General features: G+C 49.2%; 1 protein-coding gene across 1 annotated transcript; it reads left to right on the top strand.

The window, feature by feature from the left end:
• Positions 1-84: 84 nt before the first annotated feature.
• POLR1E (RNA polymerase I subunit E) lies at positions 85-21,916 on the top strand. The gene is made up of 12 exons (XM_076362642.1): positions 85-309; positions 473-576; positions 8,375-8,451; positions 11,205-11,290; positions 12,035-12,090; positions 12,485-12,629; positions 14,418-14,525; positions 15,007-15,103; positions 15,868-16,001; positions 17,205-17,286; positions 18,908-19,039; positions 21,519-21,916. Exons 1-12 carry the CDS (start codon positions 246-248, stop codon positions 21,676-21,678), a joined length of 1,245 nt encoding a protein of 414 aa, XP_076218757.1. The 5' UTR covers positions 85-245; the 3' UTR covers positions 21,679-21,916.
• The last annotated feature ends 2,873 nt before the right edge of the window (positions 21,917-24,789 follow it).

Here is a 24,789-nt window from a genome sequence, read left to right as displayed (position 1 = left end):
ACCCGCCGGCTCGGCCGGGCCGCACGCCCGGGTGCGGTGCGGTGCGGCCGGAGGAGGAGGAGGAGGAGTGGGAGTGGGAGTGGGCCCGGTGGCGGCAGTGAGCCGCTTCCCGCCGTGCGCGCTGCCGCCCCCCGGGTGCCGGGGCCTCGCGTATAGCCTCTCGAGGAGGTGGGCGGAGGGGCAGGCCTTCCCGCCTCGCCCCGGGAGGGGCCTCCCATCGCCACTGACCCTCGCTGTCCCGCACCATGGCCGCCGCAGCCACCTGGCGTTACCGCGGGGATCCCGAGGCGGAGCAGCCGGCGGTGCTGGGTGAGGCGGGGGACGGGGTGGGCGCCGGCTCGGGCCGGAGGGCACCGCGGGTCAGGACGGGGCTGCAGACGGGAGCGCAGCGGGCGGCCTCCTCCGGTGGGGGCGGGGGGCGCGGGGCAGGGGACGCCGTCCGGGCTCACGGCCTCTTCACGCCACCTTGCAGTGCAGTTCTCCAACGGCAGGCTGCGGCGGTCCGACTCTATGCGGTTCACCGTCTACCGAAACAGGGACACAGCCCATCCCCGGAAGAAGCACCGGAGGATCCTGGTAAGGGCCCGCTCGCGGAGCGCGCTCCCGCGGCCGCCTGCAACTAGTCCTCGTGTTTGCAGCATCGGTGGCTGCGGTAAGGGCGGCCGCGGGAGCTCAGAGCTGTGCTTGCCCTGAAACGGGCCGCAATGGCGAGTGCAGCTCTGACAGCATCCACCGGCCCGTGGCTCGCCGTGTAATGAGGAATGCTCCGCTGTAGCCTGGGCAGCAGCACAGAATGACGCGTTGGGAGGCTGCAGCGCTGCAGCCTCCATTAGAGATCAGGGTGAGAGCTACACCTAGACCCGTGCTGAGGACGCATGAGTAATTCCCACCTTGGCAGCTAGTGATGGGTTTTCACCCTTTTTTCCCCTTATGGCTATAGTTGTGGCAGCTCCTGCGAGTAGGAACTAGAAACCTCTGTCAGACACACAGTCCCTGTGGTCCCGTTTCGGGTAGACTGCTATTCCTCTCCAGGCTCCTGCCTGCTGCCCTGCTCCAGCGGCTCTCATTACTGTATAGTGAGCAAGACTCAGAAAATCTGCATGAAGTTTTGGTTTGTAGCATTTTAAAAAAATAATCAGAGTTTAGCCCCAGCCTGTGTGAGAGAGAGAACCATTTTCCAAATCTCACAAAATCTCTGGGATTTCAGAGGAAGTTCTGATTCTTATGTGGGCTACCACCACAATGGAGATGGGCGTGATGGGGGGTGGCAGTTCAGGGAAACCCTGTGCAGAGGTGGACAGGGGGAGAGCCGTTCCCTTACCCTGTAGAGTACTCTGTGCTCGCGAGCCAGGCTCACTGCCAAGGCCACCAGCGCTTCTGCAGAGACCCACGAGGTGTCCTTGGACCCTGGAGAAGCCGGTGTGGGTCCTGCAGCCCTGCCGAGTCTCAGGGCACAGTGGTTTCTGTGGAGTGTGACAGGATCAGACCGTGCCCTCTCGGGCTTGGCATTGCAGGTTGACTCTTGGGACAGAAAGGAACCTGAATAATGCAACGTGGGACATTTTGATTAATGGTCTTGAGACTGTGAGTTAGTAACCTTTCCATCAGAACTGAATACGTGCTTATTTGAAAACTTTTGATTGATACATGGTTGTGTATTCTCAGGCAAAGGTTGATTTACTGAAGTTGTCTGTGTTCGTGATTTATTTTAATGACCTAAAGGGAGATAATATTTGAAAATTAAAAGCTGTTACTTAACAACTAGTCAGGTCCATTTCATCACAAAATCTGTTCTGTTATGTTTACACAGTGAATTCTTTACGTACGCCTGCAGGGTGATCTTACTGGCATCACAGAGACATGGTGGGATGGCTCCTGTGACTGGAGTGTTGGAATGGAAGGATACAGGCTCTTTAGGAAGGATGGACAGCGGAGACAAGGAGGGGGTGTCCCCCCCTATGTCAGTGACCAGCTGGAGTGCATGGAGCTCTGCCTGGGGATGGACGAGGAGCCGACTGAGAGCTTATGGGTCAGGATTAAAGGGAGGGCAGGGACAGGTGACATTACGGTGGGGGTCTGCTACAGGCCACCTGACCAGGAAGATCGAGCAGAGGAGGCCCTCTATAGACAGATAGGAGCAGCCTCACGCTCACAAGCCCTGGTCCTCATGGGGGACTTCAACCACCCCGATATCTGTTGGAGGGACAACACGGCAGGGCATAAGCAATCCGGGAGGTTCCTGCAATGCGTCGATGATAACTTCCTTCTCCAAGTGGCAGAGGAGCCAACGAGGAGAGGTGCTATGCTGGACCTTGTTCTCACCAACAAGGAGGGGCTGGTGGGGAACGTGAAGCTCAAGGGCAGCCTGGGCTGCAGTGACCACGAAATGGTGGAGTTCAGGATTATTAGGGCACCGAGGAGGGCGCACAGCAAGCTCACTACCCTGGACTTCAGGAGAGCAGACTTTGGCCTCCTCAGGGATCTGCTTGGTAGGGTGCCATGGGACAAAGCCCTGGAGGGAAGAGGGGCCCAAGAAAGCTGGGTAATACTCAAGGATCACCTCCTCCAAGCTCAGGAGCGATGCATCCCAACAAAGAGGAAGTCAGGCAAAAACGCCAGGAGGCCTGCATGGATGAACCAGGAGCTCCTGGACAAACTCAAACACAAAAAGGAAGCCTTCAGAGGGTGGAACCAAGGACAGGGAGCCTGGGAGGAATACAGAGAAATTGTCCGAGCAGCCAGGGATCGGGTTAGGAAAGCTAAAGCCCTGATAGAATTAAATCTGGCCAGGGGCGTCAAGGGCAACAAGAAAAGATTCTATAGGTACGTTGGGGATAAAAGGAAGACTAGGGAAAATCTGGAACTAGGCCCTCTCCGGAACGAAACGGGAGACCTGGTTACCCGGTATATGGAGAGGGCAGAGGTACTCAACTTTTTTGCCTCGGTCTTCACTGGCAAGTGCTCAAGCCACGCCACCCAAGCCGCAGAAGGCAAAGGCAGGGTCTGGGAGAATGAAGAGCCACCCACTGTGGGAGAAGATCAGGTTCAAGACCATCTAAGGCACCTGAAGGTGCACAAGTCCATGGGACCCGATGAGATCCATCCACAGGTAATGAGGGAACTGGCGGATGAAGTTGCTAAGCCACTATCCATCATATTTGAGAAATTATGGCAGTCCGGTGAAGTTCCCACTGGCTGAAAAAGAAGGGAAAACATAACCCCCATTTTTAAAAAGGGAAAAAAGGAAGATCCGGGGAACTACAGGCCAGTCAGTCTCACCTCTGTGCCTGGGAAGATCATGGAACAGATCCTCCTGGAAGCTATGCTAAGGCACATGGAGGACAGGGAGGTGATTTGAGACAGCCAGCTTGGCTTCACCAAGGGCAAGTCCTGCCTGACCAACCTAGTGGCCTTCTGTGATGGAATGACTACATCAGTGGACAAGGGAAGGGCTACAGATGTCGTCTGTCTGGACCTCTGTGAGGCCTTTGACACGGTCCCCCACAACATCCTTCTCTCTAAACTGCAGAGGTATGGATTTGATGGGTGGACTGTCCGGTGGGTGAGGAATTGGTTAGATGGTCACATCCAGAGGGTAGTGGTCAACGGCTCAATGTCTAGATGGAGACTGGTGACGAGTGGCGTCCCACAGGGGTCCGTATTGGGACCGGTACTGTTTAATATCTTCATCAGTGACATAGACAGTGGGATCGAGTGCACCCTCAGCAAGTTTGCAGATGACACCAAGCTGAGTGGTGCGGTCGACACGCCAGAGGGACGGGATGGCATCCAGAGGGACCTGGACAAGCTGGAGAAGTGGGCCTGTGTGAACCTCATGAGATTTAACAAGGCCAAGTGCAAGGTCCTGCACCTGGGTCGGGGCAGTATCGATAGAGGCTGGGGGATGAAGGGATGGAGAGCAGCCCTGCCGAGAAGGACTTGGGGGTACTGGTAGATGAAAAGCTGGACATGAGCCAGCAATGTGCGCTTGCAGCCCAGAAGGCCAATTGTATCCTGGGCTGCATCAAAAGCAGCGTGGCCAGCAGGTCAAGGGGGGGGGATTCTGCTCTGGTGAGACCCCCCCTGCAGCACTGCGTCCAGCTCTGGAGCCCTCAGCATAAGAAAGACACGGACCTGTTGGAGCAGGTCCAGAAGAGGGTCACAAAAATGATGAGGGGGATGGAACACCTCTCCTGTGAAGAAAGGCTGAGAGAGTTGGGGTTGTTCAGCCTGGAGAAGAGAAGGCTTCGGGGAGACCTTAGTGCAGCCTGTCAGTACTTAAAAAGGGGGCTTATAAAAAAGATGGGGGCAAACTTTTTAGCAGGGCCTGTTGCAACAGGACAAGGGGGAATGGCTTTAAACTCAAGGGGGGCAGATTTAGACTAGATAGAAGGAAGAAATGTTTTACGCTGAGGGTGGTGAAACACTGGCACAGGTTGCCCAGAGAGGTGGTGGATGCCCCATCCCTGGAAACATTCCAGGTCAGGTTGGACGGGGCTCTGAGCAACCTGATCTAGTGGAAGATGTCCCTGCCCATGGCAGGGGGGTTGGACTAGATGGCCTTCAGAAGTCCCTTCCAACCCAAACTATTCTATGATTCTATGACTCAAAAAAGAGCTAGCACTACCAGGAATGGCTCAACCACCTAAATGTATTTCAAAATGTTTGTGTCTCTACTATACTGTAGTACATTTCCCCTGAGGATTTTGGCTGAAAAACCATTTATTCCTTGAGTGAATCATGCATTTAAGCAGCTGTAAAACTTAACAATAGCAGCAGAAAGCACCTTCTGACTTTAAGCTTGGTTCTCCCTTCACTGAAAGAAATAGAAATCTCCTCATGATGTAATTTAACAACAACAACAACAACAAAAACCTTTGGTAAATCATAGAATCATAGAATGGTTTGGGTTGGAAGGGACCTTAAAGATCATCTAGTTCCAACCCCCGTGCCATGGGCAGGGACACCTTCCACTAGACCAGGTTGCTCAAAGCCCCATCCAGCCTGGCCTTGAACACTTCCAGGGATGGGGCATCCACAACTTCTCTGGGCAACCTGGTCCAGTGCCTCACCACCCTCATGGTGAAGAATTTCTTCCTTATATCTAATCTAAATCTACCCTCTTTCAGTTTAAAGCCATTACCCCTTGTCCTATCACTACATGCCCTTGTAAAAAGCCCCTCTCCAGCTTTCTTGTAGGCCCCCTTCAGGTACTGGAAGGCTGCTGTAAGGTCTCCCTGGAGCCTTCTCTTCTCCAGGCTGAACAACCCCAACTCTCTCAGCCTGTCTTCATAGGAGAGGTGCTCCAGCCCTCTGATCATCTTCATGGCCCTCCTCGGGACTCGCTCCAACAGGTCCATGTCCTTCTTATGTTGGGGCCCCAGAACTGAACGCACTACTCCAGGTGGGGTCTCACCAGAGCGGAGTAGAAGGGGAGAATCACCTCCCTCACCTGCTGGCCACGCTGCTTCTGATGCAGCCCAGGGTACAATTGGCTTTCTGGGCTGCAAGCGCACATTGCTGGGTCACGTTGAGCTTCTCATCAACTAACACCCCGAAGTCCTTCTCCTCAGGGCTGCTCTCAATCCATTCTCTGCCCAGCCTGTATTTGTGCTTGGGATTGCCCCGACCCAGGTGCAGGACCTTGCACTTGGCCTTGTTGAACTTCATGAGGTTCGCACGGGCCCACCTTTCAAGCCTGTCAAGGTCCCTCTGGATGGCATCCCTTCCCTCCAGCATGTCAACCGCACTACACAGCTTGGTGTCATCTGCAAACTTGCTGAGGGTGCACTCAATCCCACTGTCCGTGTTGCTGACAAAGATGGTAAAGAGCGCCAGTCCCAATACCGACCCCTGAGGAATGCCACTCATCACTGGTCTCTACTTGGACATTGAGCTGTTGACCACAACACTTTGAGTGCAACCATCCAGCAAATTCCTTATCCACCAAGTGGTCCATCCGTCAAATCCGTGTCTCTCCAATTTAGAGACAAGGTTGTTGTGCAGAACACAAGTCAAGGTAGATGATGTCAGTTGCTCTTCCCTTATCCACCAACACTGTAACCCCGTTGTAGAAGGCCACCAAATTTGCCAGGCATGATTTGCCCTTAGTTGGCTGTCTCAAATCACCTCCCCGTCCTCCACGTGCCTTAGCATAGCTTCCAGGAAGATCTGTTCCATGATCTTCCCAGGCACAGAGGTGAGACTGACTGGCCTGTAGTTCCCCGGATCTTCCTTTTTTCCCTTTTTAAAAATGGGGGTTATGTTTTCCCTTCTTTTTCAGCCAGTGGGAACTTCACCGGACTGCCATGATTTCTCAAATATGATGGATAGTGGCTTAGCAACTTCATCCGCCAGTTCCCTCATTACCTGTGGATGGATCTCATCGGGTCCCATGGACTTGTGCACCTTCAGGTGCCTTAGATGGTCTTGAACCTGATCTTCTCCCACAGTGGGTGGCTCTTCATTCTCCCAGACCCTGCCTTTGCCTTCTGCGGCTTGGGTGGCGTGGCTTGAGCACTTGCCAGTGAAGACCGAGGCAAAAAAGTTGAGTACCTCTGCCCTCTCCATATACCGGGTAACCAGGTCTCCCGTTTCGTTCCGGAGAGGGCCTAGTTCCAGATTTTCCCTAGTCTTCCTTTTATCCCCAACGTACCTATAGAATCTTTTCTTGTTGCCCTTGACGCCCCTGGCCAGATTTAATTCTATCAGGGCTTTAGCTTTCCTAACCCGATCCCTGGCTGCTCGGACAATTTCTCTGTATTCCTCCCAGGCTCCCTGTCCTTGGTTCCACCCTCTGAAGGCTTCCTTTTTGTGTTTGAGTTTGTCCAGGAGCTCCTGGTTCATCCATGCAGGCCTCCTGGCGTTTTTGCCTGACTTCCTCTTTGTTGGGATGCATCGCTCCTGAGCTTGGAGGAGGTGATCCTTGAGTATTACCCAGCTTTCTTGGGCCCCTCTTCCCTCCAGGGCTTTGTCCCATGGCACCCTACCAAGCAGATCCCTGAGGAGGCCAAAGTCTGCTCTCCTGAAGTCCAGGGTAGTGAGCTTGCTGTGCGCCCTCCTCGGTGCCCTAATAATCCTGAACTCCACCATTTCGTGGTCACTGCAGCCCAGGCTGCCCTTGAGCTTCACGTTCCCCACCAGCCCCTCCTTGTTGGTGAGAACAAGGTCCAGCATAGCACCTCTCCTCGTTGGCTCCTCTGCCACTTGGAGAAGGAAGTTATCATCGACGCATTGCAGGAACCTCCCGGATTGCTTATGCCCTGCCGTGTTGTCCCTCCAACAGATATCGGGGTGGTTGAAGTCCCCCATGAGGACCAGGGCTTGTGAGCGTGAGGCTGCTCCTATCTGTCTATAGAGGGCCTCCTCTGCTCGATCTTCCTGGTCAGGTGGCCTGTAGCAGACCCCCACCGTAATGTCACCTGTCCCTGCCCTCCCTTTAATCCTGACCCATAAGCTCTCAGTCGGCTCCTCGTCCATCCCCAGGCAGAGCTCCATGCACTCCAGCTGGTCACTGACATAGGGGGGGACACCCCCTCCTTGTCTCCGCTGTCCGTCCTTCCTATAGAGCCTGTATCCTTCCATTCCAACACTCCAGTCACAGGAGCCATCCCACCACATCTCTGTGATGCCAATAAGGTCGTAGCCCTGCAGGCGTGTGCATGTCTCTAACTCCTCTTGTTTATTCCCCGTGCTACATGTGTTTGCATAGTCAGTGAATTGCAGTCACTTGGCATTACTAGAGCTTTAAATAGATCATTGAAAATCACATTTTAAACTGAATTCCCCTTACTTGTAGTGGTGGCTCTGCCCAGTGTGTACCTTTGGCCCAGGCTGAAATCTGTAAGGTTTGTCCTGGCTGGAAGCTTAGAGAAGCTTTGACCAACTGTGTTAAGGACCCTAAAGCATTGGAAATAGTGTCTTAAGTTGACTGGCGGATAGGCCTGATCTCTCTTCACTAGTGGCTTTGTGAGTAAACCCAGTTTCGTTCACAAACTTGCTTCTGGATTAAAGTATAGTGGTCAACACAGTGAGGCATTTTAACTGCAATGACACCCAAGTTTGCTACACTGATAAACTCTGAATTATGATTCCTATGATTTCTTTGCAATGGTTCCTCATCTTCTGGCCCAGTGAAAGTTGAAGTAGCATTATATATCATGGATAGTTACAGCTTCAAGAAATGTTGTCTGTCTTTTAAAGATTTTTGACCTGATGCAAAACATACCCAAAACAGGCAAAGTGAAGTTTGCCTACGCCTGACTAGTGTCCGATGCCTGGGAATGTACAGCTTTGTGGCACAAGGGAAAATAAAGTGGATTCAGAGAAGGTTTTTCACAGCCCTGTATTCAAGTAATTTTTCTTTGTTTTTCAGGTCTCAGAAACTGAAAGGCTTTCATATGTGGGGAATAACTTCGGCAGCGGAGTTATGAAATGTAACTCCTTATGCAGGTATGGGTTGCTGGCAAAATGGGGGCAGGGACATGGAGGTGGAAGCAGAGGAATTGCTCAGATACAAAGTTCCTGGTAGCCTTTCTTAAAGCTGGCTCGGAAGTTCCCACTGAGGCCATGATTTGAATCAAGAGGATTTTGACAGGAGACTGGCAGCTGCATTGTTTGTGCATGTTACATCCCTTTGGAAGTTGTGATGTTACATACAGATAGAGTGTATTTGAAAAGGTCTTGTAAAGGAAAGGATGAGGAGATGATTTGATGTAGCTGAAGCCTAGGAATAACAGCTTTGTTATTAAGAAACTTAAGAAATTAAGATTAAGGAATCACCAAGATCATCTGCTGCTGCCCAGGAAACCCCTGGGTTATTAATCACCATTTAACTTCAGGGCCACAGCACGATGCTGCTGCGTGAACTAAGAAGCTGTCTGTGCCACATGCTGTAAAAGGAAGCATTGGTGAAATCACCAGCCTTTACATGTCTTGGTTTAAGAATGTGTCCTTTGTAGCATTGGGGCAGATCCCACTAGCCTCCTAAGAGGTATTCTGTATGTGAGATCCTTCTCATTCTCTAATAGGAAAACCACCAAATGGGTGGAGAGCCAATGTGAAATAATCTTGCCTTGTTATACCCAAAGGTGTTTGTTTTCTCCTTTGATGCATATTACTGCTCCTACTAGGCTACACAATGCTGAAATGCATGTAATGTGCATGTCAGGCTCTTGGTACCAAGTGCTCTGCTCCATAGATCCACTAGAGTTGCCCCACGTGGTTTCCTTACATAGCTCATCTCTTCTCTATTTAGACTGCACCGACCTGATCATGTCCGACTAGTTAAAGTACAGGTGGGGTGAGGGAGTGAAGAGCAAACTGAGTTGTGTAAACCTGTTAGGAAGAGGAGGTGCTTTCAGATGTTAGTGCCCTGGTGGTCCTATGTTCTGAATAAGACTTGATATTAGGAAGCATTTCTTTACAGAGAGAGTGGTCAAACACTGGAACAGGCTTCCTAGAGAGGTGGTCGATGCCCCATGCCTGTCAGTGTTTAAGAGTCATTTGGACAATGCCCTCAGTAATTTGCTTTAACTTTGGTCAGCCCTGAATTGGTCAGGCAGTTGGACTAGATGATCATTGTAGGTCCCTTCCAACTGAAATACGCTGTTCTATTCTGTTCTATAATTCTGTAAAAGGAACTGGTTTCACCTCTGCAAATAGTCCGTCAAAACATGCTAATACTAATCTTTGTTCTTCTTTCTGAGAAGTGAAACCAGGAGAGCTGGACCTTTAGATGTAACAGTCCTCAGTTTAAGAAGCTGTAGGTGAAAAAAGGCACCAAGGAGCTTTTTATTCTTGAGTTTGGAGAGATAAATTTAATTTAATTAATATGTATGATACAGGTATCAGTGCAGTATTATTTCTAGGTGGATTTAGTGCTCTTATCTCTGCACACTTCACATAGCTGATTAAGAGATGGTTTTAGTGGCTTAAGTGGTTCTTGCCTGCACCTCTGGAGATCCTGAGCTACGGAAACTAACAAGGCCAGCGAACTGCTGATATACGTTCAGCTTCAAGTATTAGCTTTGCATTAGGTGTGCACATGCCTCAGGATCTCCAGAGATAGAGGCAAGAATCAATTAAGTCATTTCTTGCTTTTCTTTCAAGTTTTCCCACCCCATCCTTCTGTCCCTTTCCTCCCACATCTGCTTCAGCTGCACGCATGAGGATTTCCTCCAGTGGATCCATTCCCGTAGCTCTTGGCAGCTGTCGGCCTAACACTGTGCACTCACAACTGTTAATGTGGGTATAACAGGGAGCAGAAACCACCTCTGAGCAAACAGCCCAGTTTGTTCTGAGTGGAAAGTCAATGAGTCAGCCAAACCTCTGGGCTTCCTGGGACAGGAGGAACTGCCAGAGATCCTTTCTGGCCAGTGGGGTGCTGTGATTCCCACTGTACTTAGGCAGCTCCTCTGAGAGCAGTTGCATAGAGAGTATTGCTCCCACTGCAACAAGCAGCCTGTTGTGCAAGCGGGTTTTGTCTTCAGAAAGCGTGTCCTGAGTTTTAGGAAGATGTGTTATGGAGCAGAGCAAGTTCAGGCACCAGTCAGAAGGATCACATGGAATGAACTCTTCCGGCTGGATAAGAAACTGGTACAGTTGATACCCTGATCAGCTTCAGCCAAGGGTGACATACAGCCTGTTCCTGGTGGGTCTCAGCAGCACAAACCATTTGGGCTTGCTCCTCTGAAATGTGGGATGAAAAAGAATTTACCTAAAAGAAATTATCCTATTTTAGAAACAGCAAAATCACATTTCTGAGAAGCTCTGAGGACTTAAAGTGACTTGTACTAAGCAGAGAACTGGCCACAGGGAACCCAAGTTTTAAAAACACAGGAAACTGCATAGAAGCACTGAGAAACCACAGGTCCTGACACATCAAAAAAGACAAAAGAGAATAGCAGCTAGCACTTTGGCACCTAGACTTTGTGCATTTTGGAGCTAACTTAGTTGTCTTAAGAATTCCGCATTTACTTAGAGCAGCAAGTCTATTTTTTTTATAGATAGATATATCTATATAGTGCATGCCTTGGAGGTAACTTGTTTTATTGTGACATTCTGAATGTGCTTGGAAAACTTGTATTTGCAAGGCAAAAGAATTGGCAGGTGATGGGGAGTACACATGGCTCTGCACCATGTATTTTAAAACATCACTTCCAGTGGACTGTCTCTCGCTAATCACTTGCCCCTGTTCTTCCCAGGTATTTTGTCGGTGTGTTAGACAAGGACTCTGGGCAAATGGAAGTCTATAATGCTGAAATATTCAACATGCAACCCTTGCTGTCAGGTAGGAAGATACTGTGTTTAACCCCAGCACCAGAGTCACAGCATGCTAGACCTATGTATGCATTCAGCTATTGACTGCTTGGTTGCCGACAGCAGTGCTCTCTGTTTTCTCTCTGGCTGCTCTTTCTTCCTTATTTCTGCCTTATTCCATCAGCATGAAGGAAGGAGGATTCATTACACTCCCCTTCTAAGGGACTGCATGATGTGAAAAACAGAGAGAGGAGGAAACAGGGTGAAATTTAGGGTGGAGATTAAGCAGAGAGCATTACAGGTGAGAGGGTGGAAGTGCTGGAGTCAGTAACAAAGTTGTCACTGTTCAGAATAAGTGCAGCCTTGTCTAGGTATGCTCTGTTGAGGGAAGCCTGGAAATTGTCAGGTCAAGGGACTGGATCACTGAAAAGCAAAAGAGCTTTTCTTCAGCAGAACTGCTTTTTGTTGCTGAATCCAGGAGGATAACCCAAAGAATACAGTCTTTTGGGAGCTTATTTTTCCCCTGTGCAGCAGGACCTGCAATCCATGCATTACGCTTGTAGGCTTTATAGCAAAAATTGGCCTGCTTTTCCTTTTTTGTTCTAGATACGTACTTTTATATTCAGTATGTTCCTTAATTGACAAAGTCCTATGGGAGAGATCTTGAAGTGTTGTGCCAAGTCTTTCAGTAATGGATTAGAGCTAAAGGAATACTGAATATGTATGCTGTCCTGGCTGCTGCAAGCCAAGCATACTAACTTTTGTTCTTTTATAGATAACTTAATACCTGATGACACGAAGGATTATCAGAATAAATCCTACAGGGAGAAGGTAAAGTTGAAACCCCATATCATATTCTGCTGTGATTATCCAGGTAACAGTGGCAGATGATACTTGTCTGAGACTGTGATGTTTCGTTTACTGCAAGGTAAACCTGTGCAGGTTCAGCACTCTCTGTGCCTTGGAGGTCTACGAGACAGCACACTATTAGTGCCTAACTCGGCAGTATTTTCATAATTATTTCAGACTTGATTACAATCCCAGTTACTTCCTGCCCCCTTGCAGATCAGTGCTTGTCAGATGGTTGGGTTGTGCCCAGTGAAATGTTTGAAGTTTTCTTAGAGAATGCGAATGTGGAACAAATGGTGGTTAGCTGAGTTTTCCTCTTAGATGCAAAGTGTCTTCAGTTCAACGGTGTGTTTTAATTTGCTTCTCTCTTGCACAGATGGATTTGTGCATTGAGGCCTTTGGTACCAGCAAGCAGAAGCGAGCTCTGAACTCTCGGCGATTGAATGCAGTGGGCAATGATATTCTGAATACTGCTGTGACAAAAGCAGCAGCAAACATTATAGATGCAAAGGGAGTAACAGGTAAGAATATTGTCTTGGGGTTTAACGAAGGCAATCAGAAGTGCCTTTTTCTGTCTGTTCCTTGCCAAGTATGGTAGGAAGAAAAAAGGGGTTTTCTTCGAGTGACCAAGGAAGCAGCTGGTCTAACAAGCTGAGAAGGGCACATGTGGAGGAACTCATGGGTCTTTCTGGTGGAAAGGGAGCTGCTTCCTTCTGATCCTGCTAGACTTAGTGTGGGAGTTGCCTGAATGAGGGAAGGTCCCTGTGGCATCAGTGCCCTGCCCATTGTTGGGAGCTCTTCTGGGAGTCCCTGGATATCAGTTTACTGGGATAAAGGCAGTACATTCACCTGGTCTGAACTGAGACACTGAACGTTCATTAAGGTGAACTGTACCCTGGCTTCACAGTGGCATGTCTATGTAAAATGGTCCGTGCCCTAAACCAGGTCACAGCCCCATCAGGTGCCATCCCCAGTGCTGTTACGAGCCAGACTGATGGACTTAGGCTTCTGCTATGGAGGAGCCTGCAGCAAAGAGGAGTCTGCCGTGGCCTTAGTTATTGTCACTACTGCAGGAAAGTTCACTTTCCAAAGCATCACACTGAGGTGATGTTTCAAGGAGAGTTGATAACCCCACTACTGAGTGCTGGTGAGGCTGCATCTGTATTATGTTGTCCAGCCTGTGCCACCCCGCTGCACCCCTGCGCTGATCAAGAAGGAGGTGGAGAAATGACAGAGGAGTCATGGCAGGGCAACAAGAATGGGCAGGGGCTTGGAGCACACAGTTGACAAGGAGAGGCAGAGAGAGCTGGGCTTGGTTAGTCTGGCAAAGAGGAGGCCAGGGAGGATCTAACAGCATCCCACAGGTACCTGAAGGGCAGTCAGAGGCAAACCTTCTCAGCAGTGCCAACAAGGGTCAACAGCACAAATTGCAGTGGTCCCTGGACCTTGGGAGGTCCACGTGGGAGACTGGGGGAACCTTCTTGCCTTGGAGGGTGCTGCAGCTCTGGAACAGGTCACAGAGAGGTGTGGAGTCACCATCCTTGGGAGTTTCCAAGCTTTGGCAGGACAAAGCCAGGGCTGCCCTGATCTAGTGCTGTAGACAGTCCTATTCTGAGCAGGAGGTTGGACAGAAGACCTCCAGAGCTCCTTTCCACTAGCACTTCGGGGATTCTGAGTTTTACTGACTGTGAATAGGAGAGATGTCTGTTGACTATAGAACCTGTCAGCTCTCATCCCTTGTGTTCCAGGTTGGGTATTGACTGTGCTCTCAGAGCTGCTTTGTGCCAAAAGGATGTTCAATGGAACCCAGGGTGCCAAAACCATATTCTGCCCACCCTGCAGGCAAGAGGTGCAGCAGCAGCAACCAGTTTGTCTTGGTGCACTTCTTTCCTAGATTTTTCTCTAGTCTGGAGTGGCTTTTCTAAATTTTAAGGAGCAGAAAGTTCTTGGTAGAAGTGATGACACCAGTCTAAAACCCAGCATGCTCAATACATAGCAGGCATATCAGAAGCTCTTGGACTTTCTGTGCCTACTGGAATGCTTTTTGTACAGTAAGCACCTACATGTGGCAGTAATGAAACTATTAATAGGAAAGAGCTGTAGCCTTTTCCTTACTACTGTCCCAAGTGAGATAAACTGAACTGGAGTTTTAAACCTTTAAAACTCCAGCTGTGACTAAACTGGTGTTGACCCAAGAACCACCATTGAGTAGACTTGTGTTTAAAGGAAGGATTTGGGTTGTGGTCGTGTTCTCTGTGGTTTTGTCTGCGTGGTCCAAATACTCTCTTCTTTCCTGCTCCCCTCCAAAGCTCTGATCCAGGACGTGGCCCAAGATGATGTACAGAACATCTCCATCTTCCTCCCACCGTGTAATGAAGATGCTGACAAACCAGAAAATGTTTACAAGTTTGAGGACAGTATCTTTTTTCTGTGGCAGAGTGGTTTCCCACACCTGTAAGCCTCGATGTCAGTGGTCTGGCATGTGGGAGTGAGTGCTGCCAGGCGCGTGAATGAGCTGAGCCTTCTCCTCTCACAAGCCAAAAACTGAGAGCCAGGGACATGCTGTGTTGAGATTTTGGGGCCTGCAAGTCCCATATCCTGCCTCTTTCCTACAAAGAGCTGGATGCTGTGCCTCCCTGTTGACAGCAGTTTGACTGGGAATAGTAATGAGGTCAGCCATGCAGAATTGACTTGTGGTTGAGCCACGGTCCTTTAGAGACCTTTGTTATTGGCCAGCTTCCTAGTCTTGTTACGTCCTGCCTGTATATAATTTCCTTCCCTCCTTCCCTGCCCCACACCTCCTAAAGCAAGAGTAGGTAGAGCTTATCTCACTGTGGGCTGTTCAGACCAGAAGGGAGAGCAAAGGCATGCTTGTTCTTTTCTTTAAAATCCTTCCAGTTCTGTCCCCAGCAGAGTATGAAGCATTGCGGGCTCCAGCAGCAGTCTTTGTTAACATCACTCCAGAAGAAATCACCAAGAAAACAGAAGATAAAAGGTAATGCTGCTGCAAACAGCATTGTAATAGTCAAGGTGGGCCCTGTGAAACTGTAGTTTTTCTATGGGACAGGATGGCTACTGATGGCTCCACAATAACCAGGCTGATCTTTTCAGTGCAGAGGGAGGACATTTAATAAAAGTACAGCTGAGCAACACCTACCTTGGGAAATGTGGGGTATAGTTTTACAGGTGAGGAAGTTGTGTGCACAGCAGCATGGCTGCCCTTTGGGGAAGTGATTGCAGAGGAACAGAGTGGAGAAATCCAAAATGGGGTCTGAAGGCAGGTGCCTGGAAGGAGGGACCACAGAGCTGTGCTGAGCATGGTATGCCCGTGGCTGGGCACGGTCCCAGCCAAGTACAGACTTGCTGTGGATGTTGCTGTGGCTTGGTAAGCTGACATGGACGTACACTTAGAGCTGTTAAGCCTTGTGCTGAGGGGCTGAAGTCAGCAGGAAAAGCACAAACAGCACCTCACTCCCTGTGCTTCCTGCCTGCTTGTGCCAGAGTAGAAGCGTGTGTGTGTGCCATGTTGAGAGCCTGCAGTTTCTGCAGTGCAGGGACCTTCTTAGTAGCTGCACACTGAAAGGAGCTGGCTGAATGTGGCGTGCTCACAAAATAGCCTCCTGGGCTATCCTTTATAGGTGTCCAGGGAACTCTTCTCAAACAGCTGAGCATTGAAGTTACAGGTGTGTCCTGTCCTCCTGATGATGTAAACTGGTCCCTGGTTCTTTGAGCCTCATCTTCCCCCTCTTTCTCCTTCAGCCATTGCTCCTTTGTTTTAGAGGAGCTGAAGTTTCTGCCTGCTGATGAGAAGAGCAGAGATCACAAAGCCCGATGCCTCTGGTTCCTGGACACCCTTATTAAGTTCAGCTACCTGAAAGTGATCAAGAAGAAGCGTAAGAGAGTTTTCAGCTCCTCCACTTTTAAGCTACCTGCTGAGACTTGGTTTGTAATTACTGCAGTAGGAAACAGTAAAGCTGCCCAGAACGAGCTGTGATCAAACAGCTAGCTGCAGCAGTTGCTTTCAGCCTTGTTTCATGCTGAGGTTGAGGATCTCTGTGTTGTTGAGGGTTGTTAGATCTGCGTCTGCTGGGAGATGTACGTCTAATCCTTTTCAGTCCCTTCCTAACTGCCATGCATCAGGATGGCACCATGAGATCCTCTTGGTAGGAGACAGGGTAGCTTAGATTGGAATTTTTGAGATTCTTTCTAGTTTATCAATAGTTCTGTACTTATAAACATGTTTTATATTTTCACACTTTATTCCTAAGCCAAGAGGCTGGAAACTATCAGCTCTCTCCCTCGTCCAGCCTCCATATTCCAGGTGCAAGAGCCATACAGTACACAATACATCCTTTATATCTCCTTTTGTGCTTTTGAGAATGTTTTCATCATCCTTTGCTTATTAGCTGAATGTGTGGATCACAGTGATCATACCTCTGTTGTCTTCAGGATCTTTCTTTTAAAATGGCAGGAACTGCTGTTCTCAAAAGCACTGCACAAAATATTTTGGTTGAGATTTTCAAGACTTGCCATCTTCCATAGAACTTGTGTATCTGAGTCTCCTTGTCAGTGCTGAAAATGTCATTGTTAGCATTTTCAATGGCAGGGGTGTGATGGAGGACGAAATGGCAAGCCTGTCTGTAAATACCTTCCTGCATCGCTGGAGACACAGGAGTCACTCTGTAGGACTTAGTCAAGGAGGATGTGGAAATGACTAGTCTTGGTGCTAATAGGAATTTGTTAGTGTGGTTTCAGTTTTAATAATATTTTATGACAGGACCATCTATTAAAAGGCAGGAATCTATTAAAAGAAATATATGTGTAGGCACACATGCACGCATTTTAGATTGTGTAGTATTGAAGTGGGAGATACCATTTGTAAAGAAAATAAAAACTGTTAGGAGCCTCTCTCTGACCTGAAAAATGATGAAACCTAGAAATCAAGTGCCCAGGTTCCTTTTAGGTTCTTTATGTTCCTGGGAAGAGGCAATAAATGTCATGGTAATAATAAATGTGCTATTATGATAGCTGGTGATGGGCAGTACAAGGAAGAGTATGTGTTTCTCATTCCACTGCAAAACCTCTTTCTGTCCTAGATCCAATGGGTCCTGAATGCCCACACATTATTAGCAGGAAACTCATGAAGAATTTCACTTCACTGACCTACAACAATGGCAGGTAAGGAATCACGCTTGCCTTGATGTTCTTGAGGCGGAGATATGACAGAGTTCAGCTTGAAGGGCCATGGACACATTATCAGGAAACCTCCTACCGAAATGGAAGATGGCAGTAGCTTCTCTTGCTTCACACCCTGGCCCTGTAGAACATTGGGTTGTGGCTGGTGATAGTCCATTTTAGACAGTGCAGGTCTAAAATGTGACTGGGAGAAGCAGGGTCATGTGTGCAAAAGCAAGCCTGCACCTATGGATTTAGCTAGTGTGACCGAGTGGGGTGCCCAGCCATCCGCCTGACCATTTCTGGATGCAGAATGGGTGCTTGCTTTGCAGCTGACTCTCGACTGTGCAGCTAAATGGGCAGCTGTCTGCATGTACATTTTCACTGTGAACCAAGGCAGCTGACGGATGGATGCGTCAGCTCTTCCACCATCCCAGAGTGGGTCAGGACAGAGGTAGTGCAGTGGCTAAATAATGGTGCTTTTTTTTTACACTCACATAGTTTTACTAGCGTAACAGGGGCACTTTTACATGAACCTAGACCTGACTTGACTTATTTGGATTCTCCATTGAAACCTGCACAGACAAAACTGCATAAAGATTTGCACTGGTTAACTCGCGCTGGGCTGACACCCATGCCATTGCACCCATGTGTATACAGGCCAAAGAGTTCTGCCTAAGCTTTGCCCAGGCATTGCCTGCCAGCAGTGACAAAGTTTGGTATAGTAAGGTAGGGTCTGGTTCTGCCGTGGACGTCAGCCAGGAGAATCCACCACCCCATGACTGGAGCAGAGGCTGGGAAGCTACTGCAAGGTCCTCCATTCCAGCAGTGTTAGAGCCACTTGTGTGGTGCTGAGTGCTGTCTCACTGCAGGGAGGGCCTTGGGCAGCTGTTGGAGGCTGTCGTTGACCAGGTGGCCCTTGGCTGCAGCCTTAAGAAGGATGCCACTTACAACTAAGCAGTTATAAGTTTGGATAAATGTTTTCAGCAATCCTGTTGAGTGGAAGCACCAAAATGCAGGTAAGAGTGAATAGTATCCTCTTGCCACAGTGCCTTTGCCACACTCAGGGAGCCAACAGCCTCTCTGCCTAAAAGGGGCATAATGCCGATGCTCAGCTATTGTACAGCTGCACTGCTGCTCTTAATCTGACGTGAGCAGAGAATTTGAGTCCAAATGGGCCAGCTTTTGTCTGAGACGAGCAGTCAAATGCTCCCATAAGATTGCCAGCCAGGGATCTGCTTTGTGTGGATTGTGTATTTGAGGTGTCATTAGTAGTTACACACTGAATGCCCTCAGAACAGCTTCCCTTTGCTTTGCTTTTGCAAGGGACCAGCCTGCCAAAGAGACTGAAGTGCCTTTAGTTGGTGATTTTTGTCAAGTTTGCACAGTGATAAACAACCCCAGGGTCCTGCACTTCTGAACAGAAACAGGGGCATGTGAGGAGGATAAAGAAGTCTGTTATGCCCCTGTGATCAGAGGTCTCTGTTGCTTTTGCTCTTTTTTGGTGTCTAGGAGAAATTAGTCATGTTTAACTGGGGCTCCAGTTCTGTCTGCACCTCATGGGGGTTGTGTTTTGGGTTCACTGACACGCCACATCTCATGTGTTCTCCCTCTTGCCATACAGTGTCCAGAATTTAATCTCTGCATCAATGAAGGCTAAAATCACAGCATACGTCATTGCATTGGCTCTGCACATTAACAACTTCCAAACAGACCTCACCGTCCTGCAGAATGACATGAAGCTCCAAGAAAGCAGGTGAGTCGTCATGCTTGTTCATACCTGCTGAGATATGCTGTGATCCTCCCATAAAGAGCCCCTGGGGAGAGAGCTCTAGCCTCTCTGGCACCTGGGTAGTACAGTGATACCTGCTGGCGAGTCCCTCTTGTTTTAATTGGTCTTTTATGACTGTGTTGAAGCTTTATTTTGAAGCCCTGATGCTCATAAAGGAGCGTGGTTCTATGTCTCAAACTTTGAAAGGGCACTTGTCACAAAGAGGTCCTCAGGTGCATCAACAGGCTCTTCAGCTATTCTGCAGGGAAGGAATCTAAGGCAGGCAGCACCAAAATGGGCAGCTGGGACAGATTCCAGGACAAGACCTATCCACTGCCACCCAGCCCCTTTTCTTGCCTGACAAATCACATCACTCTTCACCTTCCTGTCCTCTGTGCCTCTTCTTCCTGCAGATCTCCAGTCCCTGTTAGGTACCAGTCTGGGTGTAAGTGCAGGTTTGCAGCTGAATGCAACAGGAAAACTAGAAACAGGGATTTTTTTCTCACAATCACACTGTGAGCATGTAGTTGGTGTTTACATAGAGGAATCCCAGGCCCCTGAAATTTACCCACTCTGCACTTGGCACTGAGGAGATTGTTTTTGTTTCTGAAATACTGATGGACCTGGGGACTTTTTAGCAAAGCATCATGCAAAGAGGTTGTAGGCAGAACTGCTGGCCCCATAATATTTGAAATAAGGATTCGCCAAATCGGGGTTAGTGAAGGTGAATGGGTAGAAAACAGCTTGCAGAATAAGCTTTAGGGCAAACAACCCTTGCTGTGTTAGCTTTTGCGGGCAGTTGTTCTCTAGATTTTAATTTTCAGTGGAAGAATACGTAAGTGTCATGCACCTGCTGTTAGCTGCAAGACCTGCTTTTCCCAGCAGGTGTCAGCCGGAGCCTGCTGCCAGCTCCTCTGGCTTTGGGAGCTGTTTGCACTGTACTGTTTTGGCCCCTGCAGAATAAATCAGGAATTGAGCAGTTCCGATAAGCCAGTCCACTGTGTTTGCTGGGAAGTGTCCCAGCAAGCAGACATCAGCCCAGCAGGCAGCTTGTTAACGCTGTCTGGGAAGGGATTAGGTGGACCCATTAGTGACTGTCCAGCCATGCTCATTAGTATCCCTCTCCCACCTTGTCCTGTTCTGTGGGTGATGGTGATGCCAAGGACATGTGTTTCCTAACTCAGTCACATTGGTCTTTCTTAACAAGATTGCTTAGAGGTCATGCGGCTGGGTAGGAACTGCAGAAGGACACAAACCCTTCACTGCAACTGAGAAAAATGTTGTGGACTATCCTGGGGTTTCTGGCTGAGGGATGTAATGTTAAGGTCCAGTAATAACTGGAAGTTACCAGAGCCTTTAGTGACCTCTTGGTTTTGCAAGCTCCCTAGTCAGCCTTGATGCAATGACTTCTGATTTTGCTCCCAGTTATGTTTTTTATTCTTTGATGGGTCATAGTGGGTTTAACAGCAGTGTTTGCTGTTGGTTTCCATCCATTTTTTCTTTTTTTTTCTTTTTTTTCTCCCCCCCCCCCCCCACTTTGGAACTAAGCTTTTTAAGGAAACCATGTTGGTTTTTGCAGTTTATGCACAGGTTTTGTTCTTAACTGTTGTACTGGAGCTGGGAACACAGGGCATAGGATGCTGTTGAGAAAAGGGTGGAGGAGGCTGGGACCTGTTGGAAAAATTGAGGAGCGACACATAGCCCTGAGCTACCTGATGAGATGATCCTTGCCTGGAGTGGGAGGTTTGACTGAAGAACCCTTCCCAACTGAATCCATTTGTATTTCAAAGATAACAAGAGTCAGCTGGGAGGATTCAGGGACTTCTGTGTTCTCAGGACCCCAGCTGAGGCCAGGACACCTATTTCCCTGCTAGCTTCCCTTTGGATGTACTTTGTTCTCTCTGTTTGACAAGGCTCCAGGTGTGTTCTGGCTTGTGTAGGGTGAAGAGCTTGGGCAAGAAGGCACGTCTCAAACAAGCCCTTCTTCTTACAGCTAAGGATGCTGAATTTTAGTGGCTAAGAGGAGATGCTGTTGCTGTACTAGATTCCATTCATTGTACCACACACGGGAGATGAGTGCACTGGGGAGCAAACATGGGCTGCCAGCAGCAGCAGCTGAACACAAATAATGCCTGTTCTCCTCTTTGTAGGGAAATGGAGAGCAGCATTATTTTTTCTCAAGTCAGCTGGCCATTGAGTAAGGCAACGTGGGTTTATAATGCTCTTTGAGGTGGCGGTGCACAGCTCAGTAGCATTCTGGCCTCCCCAGGAAGGCTCTATGTTGTAGTCTTTGAATACTTCCAGCTTCTGTCTCCATGGTATCCTTGAGATGCAGAGAATGCATCCTTCTCACTGGTGCCTCCCGGCTTCTCCCCTGAGGCAAAAGGCTGTTATCTTTTGTGCAGTGTCATGCTACAGAGACCTGTGTGCCGCACTGACACAGTATTTCTCTGGTGTTTTCCAGGATGATGGACATCGCAAAGGCCATGCGGTTGAAGGTCTCCAAGGCAAAGGGGCTGCCAGGACTTGAGAATGATCAGAACCACAAGCTGGGCACTCTCTCTCTCCCCTTGCCTGTGCAGAAGGCATCAGGGAACCAACGGAAGCGCAAGAAAATGAACTAAAAATGCCTAGGAGGTCTGACCAGGGGTGAAACAATTCCTTTCTCAGCTGCCGTTCTGCACATACAGCATCGTGGGGATGCTTTTGTCTGTTGGATTTGTCTGTCCAGCATCAGCACATGACCCTGCTGAAACCCTGTATTGAGGCTGGGCTGGAACAGATGTTCACCTCATTAAAGTGCTTCTTTTTTCTATTTATATAGGAAAAGCTATAATAAAACATCTGTCTTTTTTCCTGTCCATATGAGGGGAGAAGGATGTAGGTTGTGCTGGAGCAAGGGAACACAGTTTGAAACTGCAGGTCTTCTACTGACTACTGTCTGGTTGGTTCTGGCAGTGACCTGTTGGCTCATGGCCCGTTTTACCCCTTTTTCACACATGCAGAGTAGAAAGCATAGAAAGAGGCAGACTAACCAAAGCATTCCTTACACACAAGTTTGGCTCAGTGTATGTTTGTTTCTCTAGAGTTTCAGTGTAATTCTGTGTTGAAAGTGTAAAGATGCAACACAGACAAAATATTTCTGCCATTTTCCTTATCCTGGCTTCTTGCCTGAAGGAGGGAGAATTCTGCTGACTCAGAGCTGGTGTCATCTTCAGAAGGGGTGGTTAGTTTGAATCCACAGCTATGGATTCCCAGTCCTTGGGAGAGAGAATTCTGTGCTAGTTTCTCTGCATTTTCACTCTAGGCCTGGGCTGCTGGGCTGTAAGCGTCATTGCAGGTGTTTACTAAGCAAAGTTATAGTAATCTGGGGCTTGTGAAAAGCTGAAGATCACCTCCAAGATAAAAAGCTTATGTGAAACAGAAGGAGCATGAGATGTCAAGAGCGGTCTTCTCTTCGAGGTGTTTTTGCTTCAGATAGTAATTTGGTTTTAGTACATCATTTTGGGGTTTAAGGGTAATTCCTTACATGCCTTAATGACCCATTCTTCACAGCTCTCATTACAAGTGACACACATCCAGTTTTCTGGGTAGAAGATAATTAATGCCATGGGAATTACAGGCTACAGATAATTGATAGGAATGTTTTTATCACAGAATGGTTAAGGTTGGAAGGGACCTCTGGAGGTCACCTTGTCCAATCCCCCTGCTCAAGCAGGGCCATCCAGAGCCAGGTGCCCAGGACTGTGTCCGGATAACTTTTGAGTATCTCCAGTGATGGAAATTTCACAATCTCCCTGGGCACCTTGTGCCAGTGCTTGGTCACCCTCACAGTAAAAAAGTGTTTCCTGATGTTCAGAGGGAGCCTCCTGTGTTTCAGTGTGTGCCCATTGCCTCTGGTCCTGTCACTGGGCACCACTGGAAACAGCCTGGCTCATCGTCTTTGCACCCTCCCTTCAGGTATTTATAGACATGGATGAGATCCCCCTGAGCCTTCTCTGCGCCAGGCTGAACAGTCTCAGCTCTCAGCCTTTCCTCATAGGAGTGATACTCCAGTCCCTTCAGCATGTTAGTCACCCTTCATTGGACTCTCCAGTATGTCCATGTCTCCCTTGTACTGGGGAGCCCCCAACAGAACACAGTACTCCAGGTATGCCCTCACCAGTGCTGAGCAGAGGGAAAGGATCACCTCCCTCGACCTGCTGGAAACGGTCCTCCTAATGCTGCCCAGGACACCGTTAGCATCTGCTGCAAGGGCACATTGCTGGCTCATGTTCAACTTGGTGTCCACCAGAAACCCCAGGTCCCTTTCTGCCGAGCTGCTTTCCAGCTGGGCAGCCTCCATCATGTCCTGGTGCATGGGGTTGCTCCTTCCCAGGTGCAGGACTTTGCACTTCCCCGTGTTGAACTTTGGAAGCCTCTGACTTACCCAGGCCTTGTTCTCAAGTCTTCCGTAGAGTGAATTTGCAACTGCTGTTGCAAAGCTGCTTCTTTGTGCCAAGGCAAGCAGAGAAGTAGAAAGCTGAGGTGGTTGCCCAACCAATCAAGCAAGAAGTGATGCTCTTTTCCATGATTTGGAGCCACTTGCAGCAGAGATGAGGATGTTAATAGCCTCTCTTGCCATCACTGCTGTGTGCCGCAGAGCCTGTTCTGACTGTGTCTGAGAGCAGCAGCCCTGATTTGAGGAAAATGAGTGCTAATTTAGTCCAAATGGGAGAATGACTCATCTGCAATGTGTCTCACTATTAGCCGCTGCACTTTGGAAAGCAGCTATTTGCCTTCCCGATAACACAGTAGAGTTCTTGCTATATGGAAAGAAGTGCCAGGGCGGGGATGTGGCAGTGGGGGAAGGGGACCCAAGATCCCATCGTGGGGCCAGAGAGGTGCTCCCTGGTGCTGGGCAGCCCCCACTGAAGCAGACAGGACAGGACTGCAGGCAGGTCCCGTGGAGGGGACTCTTAACAGGTGTGAACCACAACAAGATGTAGGTAGCCTAGAGGGACTCAAGAGCCCCCAGTCAAGTACTCTCGTCCCTGTCTGCCTCATGGAGAGGGGAGTGTGAGTAGATGTTTTGATCCCTGGGAGACAACAGGAAATGTTGAAAGGAGAAGTAGCAGTGGGGGAAGATGCTTTGCTGGAGATGAGAAGTTTTCTAACACTCTGCTCAGCTTTCTGTGGTCACCTTACTCGAGAGCACATCCTGGACTTTGAGAGTGCAAGAGAGATTGGGAGAGAGGCCGTGCACTTCTCTCCAAAGGCAGGTGTCCAGGCTGCCCTGTGAGAGACTGACAGGCATGGCAGCTGCAGGTTAGAGAATGCTAGCCCTTGCCAGAGTGCAGTGCCACCAGGACAGGCTGGCCAGGAGCAGGAGGGCCACGGCCATGGCTTTCCTTGGACTGCCACTGAACAGTTCTGCTGCGAACACACCACACCTGCCCACAGCTGCCGCCTTAGCAAGCATGTCCTGTAGCCAGGCAACGTCGGCATGCCTGAGCCAGCACAGAAGGAGATGAGGCAGGATCTACGACAGATTGCATTGTTGTCCTTGTCTGAGTGGGAGCAGGGTGGCTTCCATGGCTGCCTGGTTTGAAGGTGACCAGAGGTTCTCCCTGCTGTTCCTCTGCCACCACCCCAAGATCACTCCAGTACTTCCCCAGGTTACAGACAGCATTATAGTCCTCTTCATAAGGTGTCTGGCCACCAGATAAAAGGTTCCATGAAATAGGCTGGGTGCA

The sequence above is a fragment of the Aptenodytes patagonicus genome, chromosome Z (genome assembly GCF_965638725.1).
Source record: "Aptenodytes patagonicus chromosome Z, bAptPat1.pri.cur, whole genome shotgun sequence".
NCBI lineage: Eukaryota > Metazoa > Chordata > Aves > Sphenisciformes > Spheniscidae > Aptenodytes > Aptenodytes patagonicus.
This window is presented reverse-complemented; position numbering and strand designations above follow the sequence as displayed.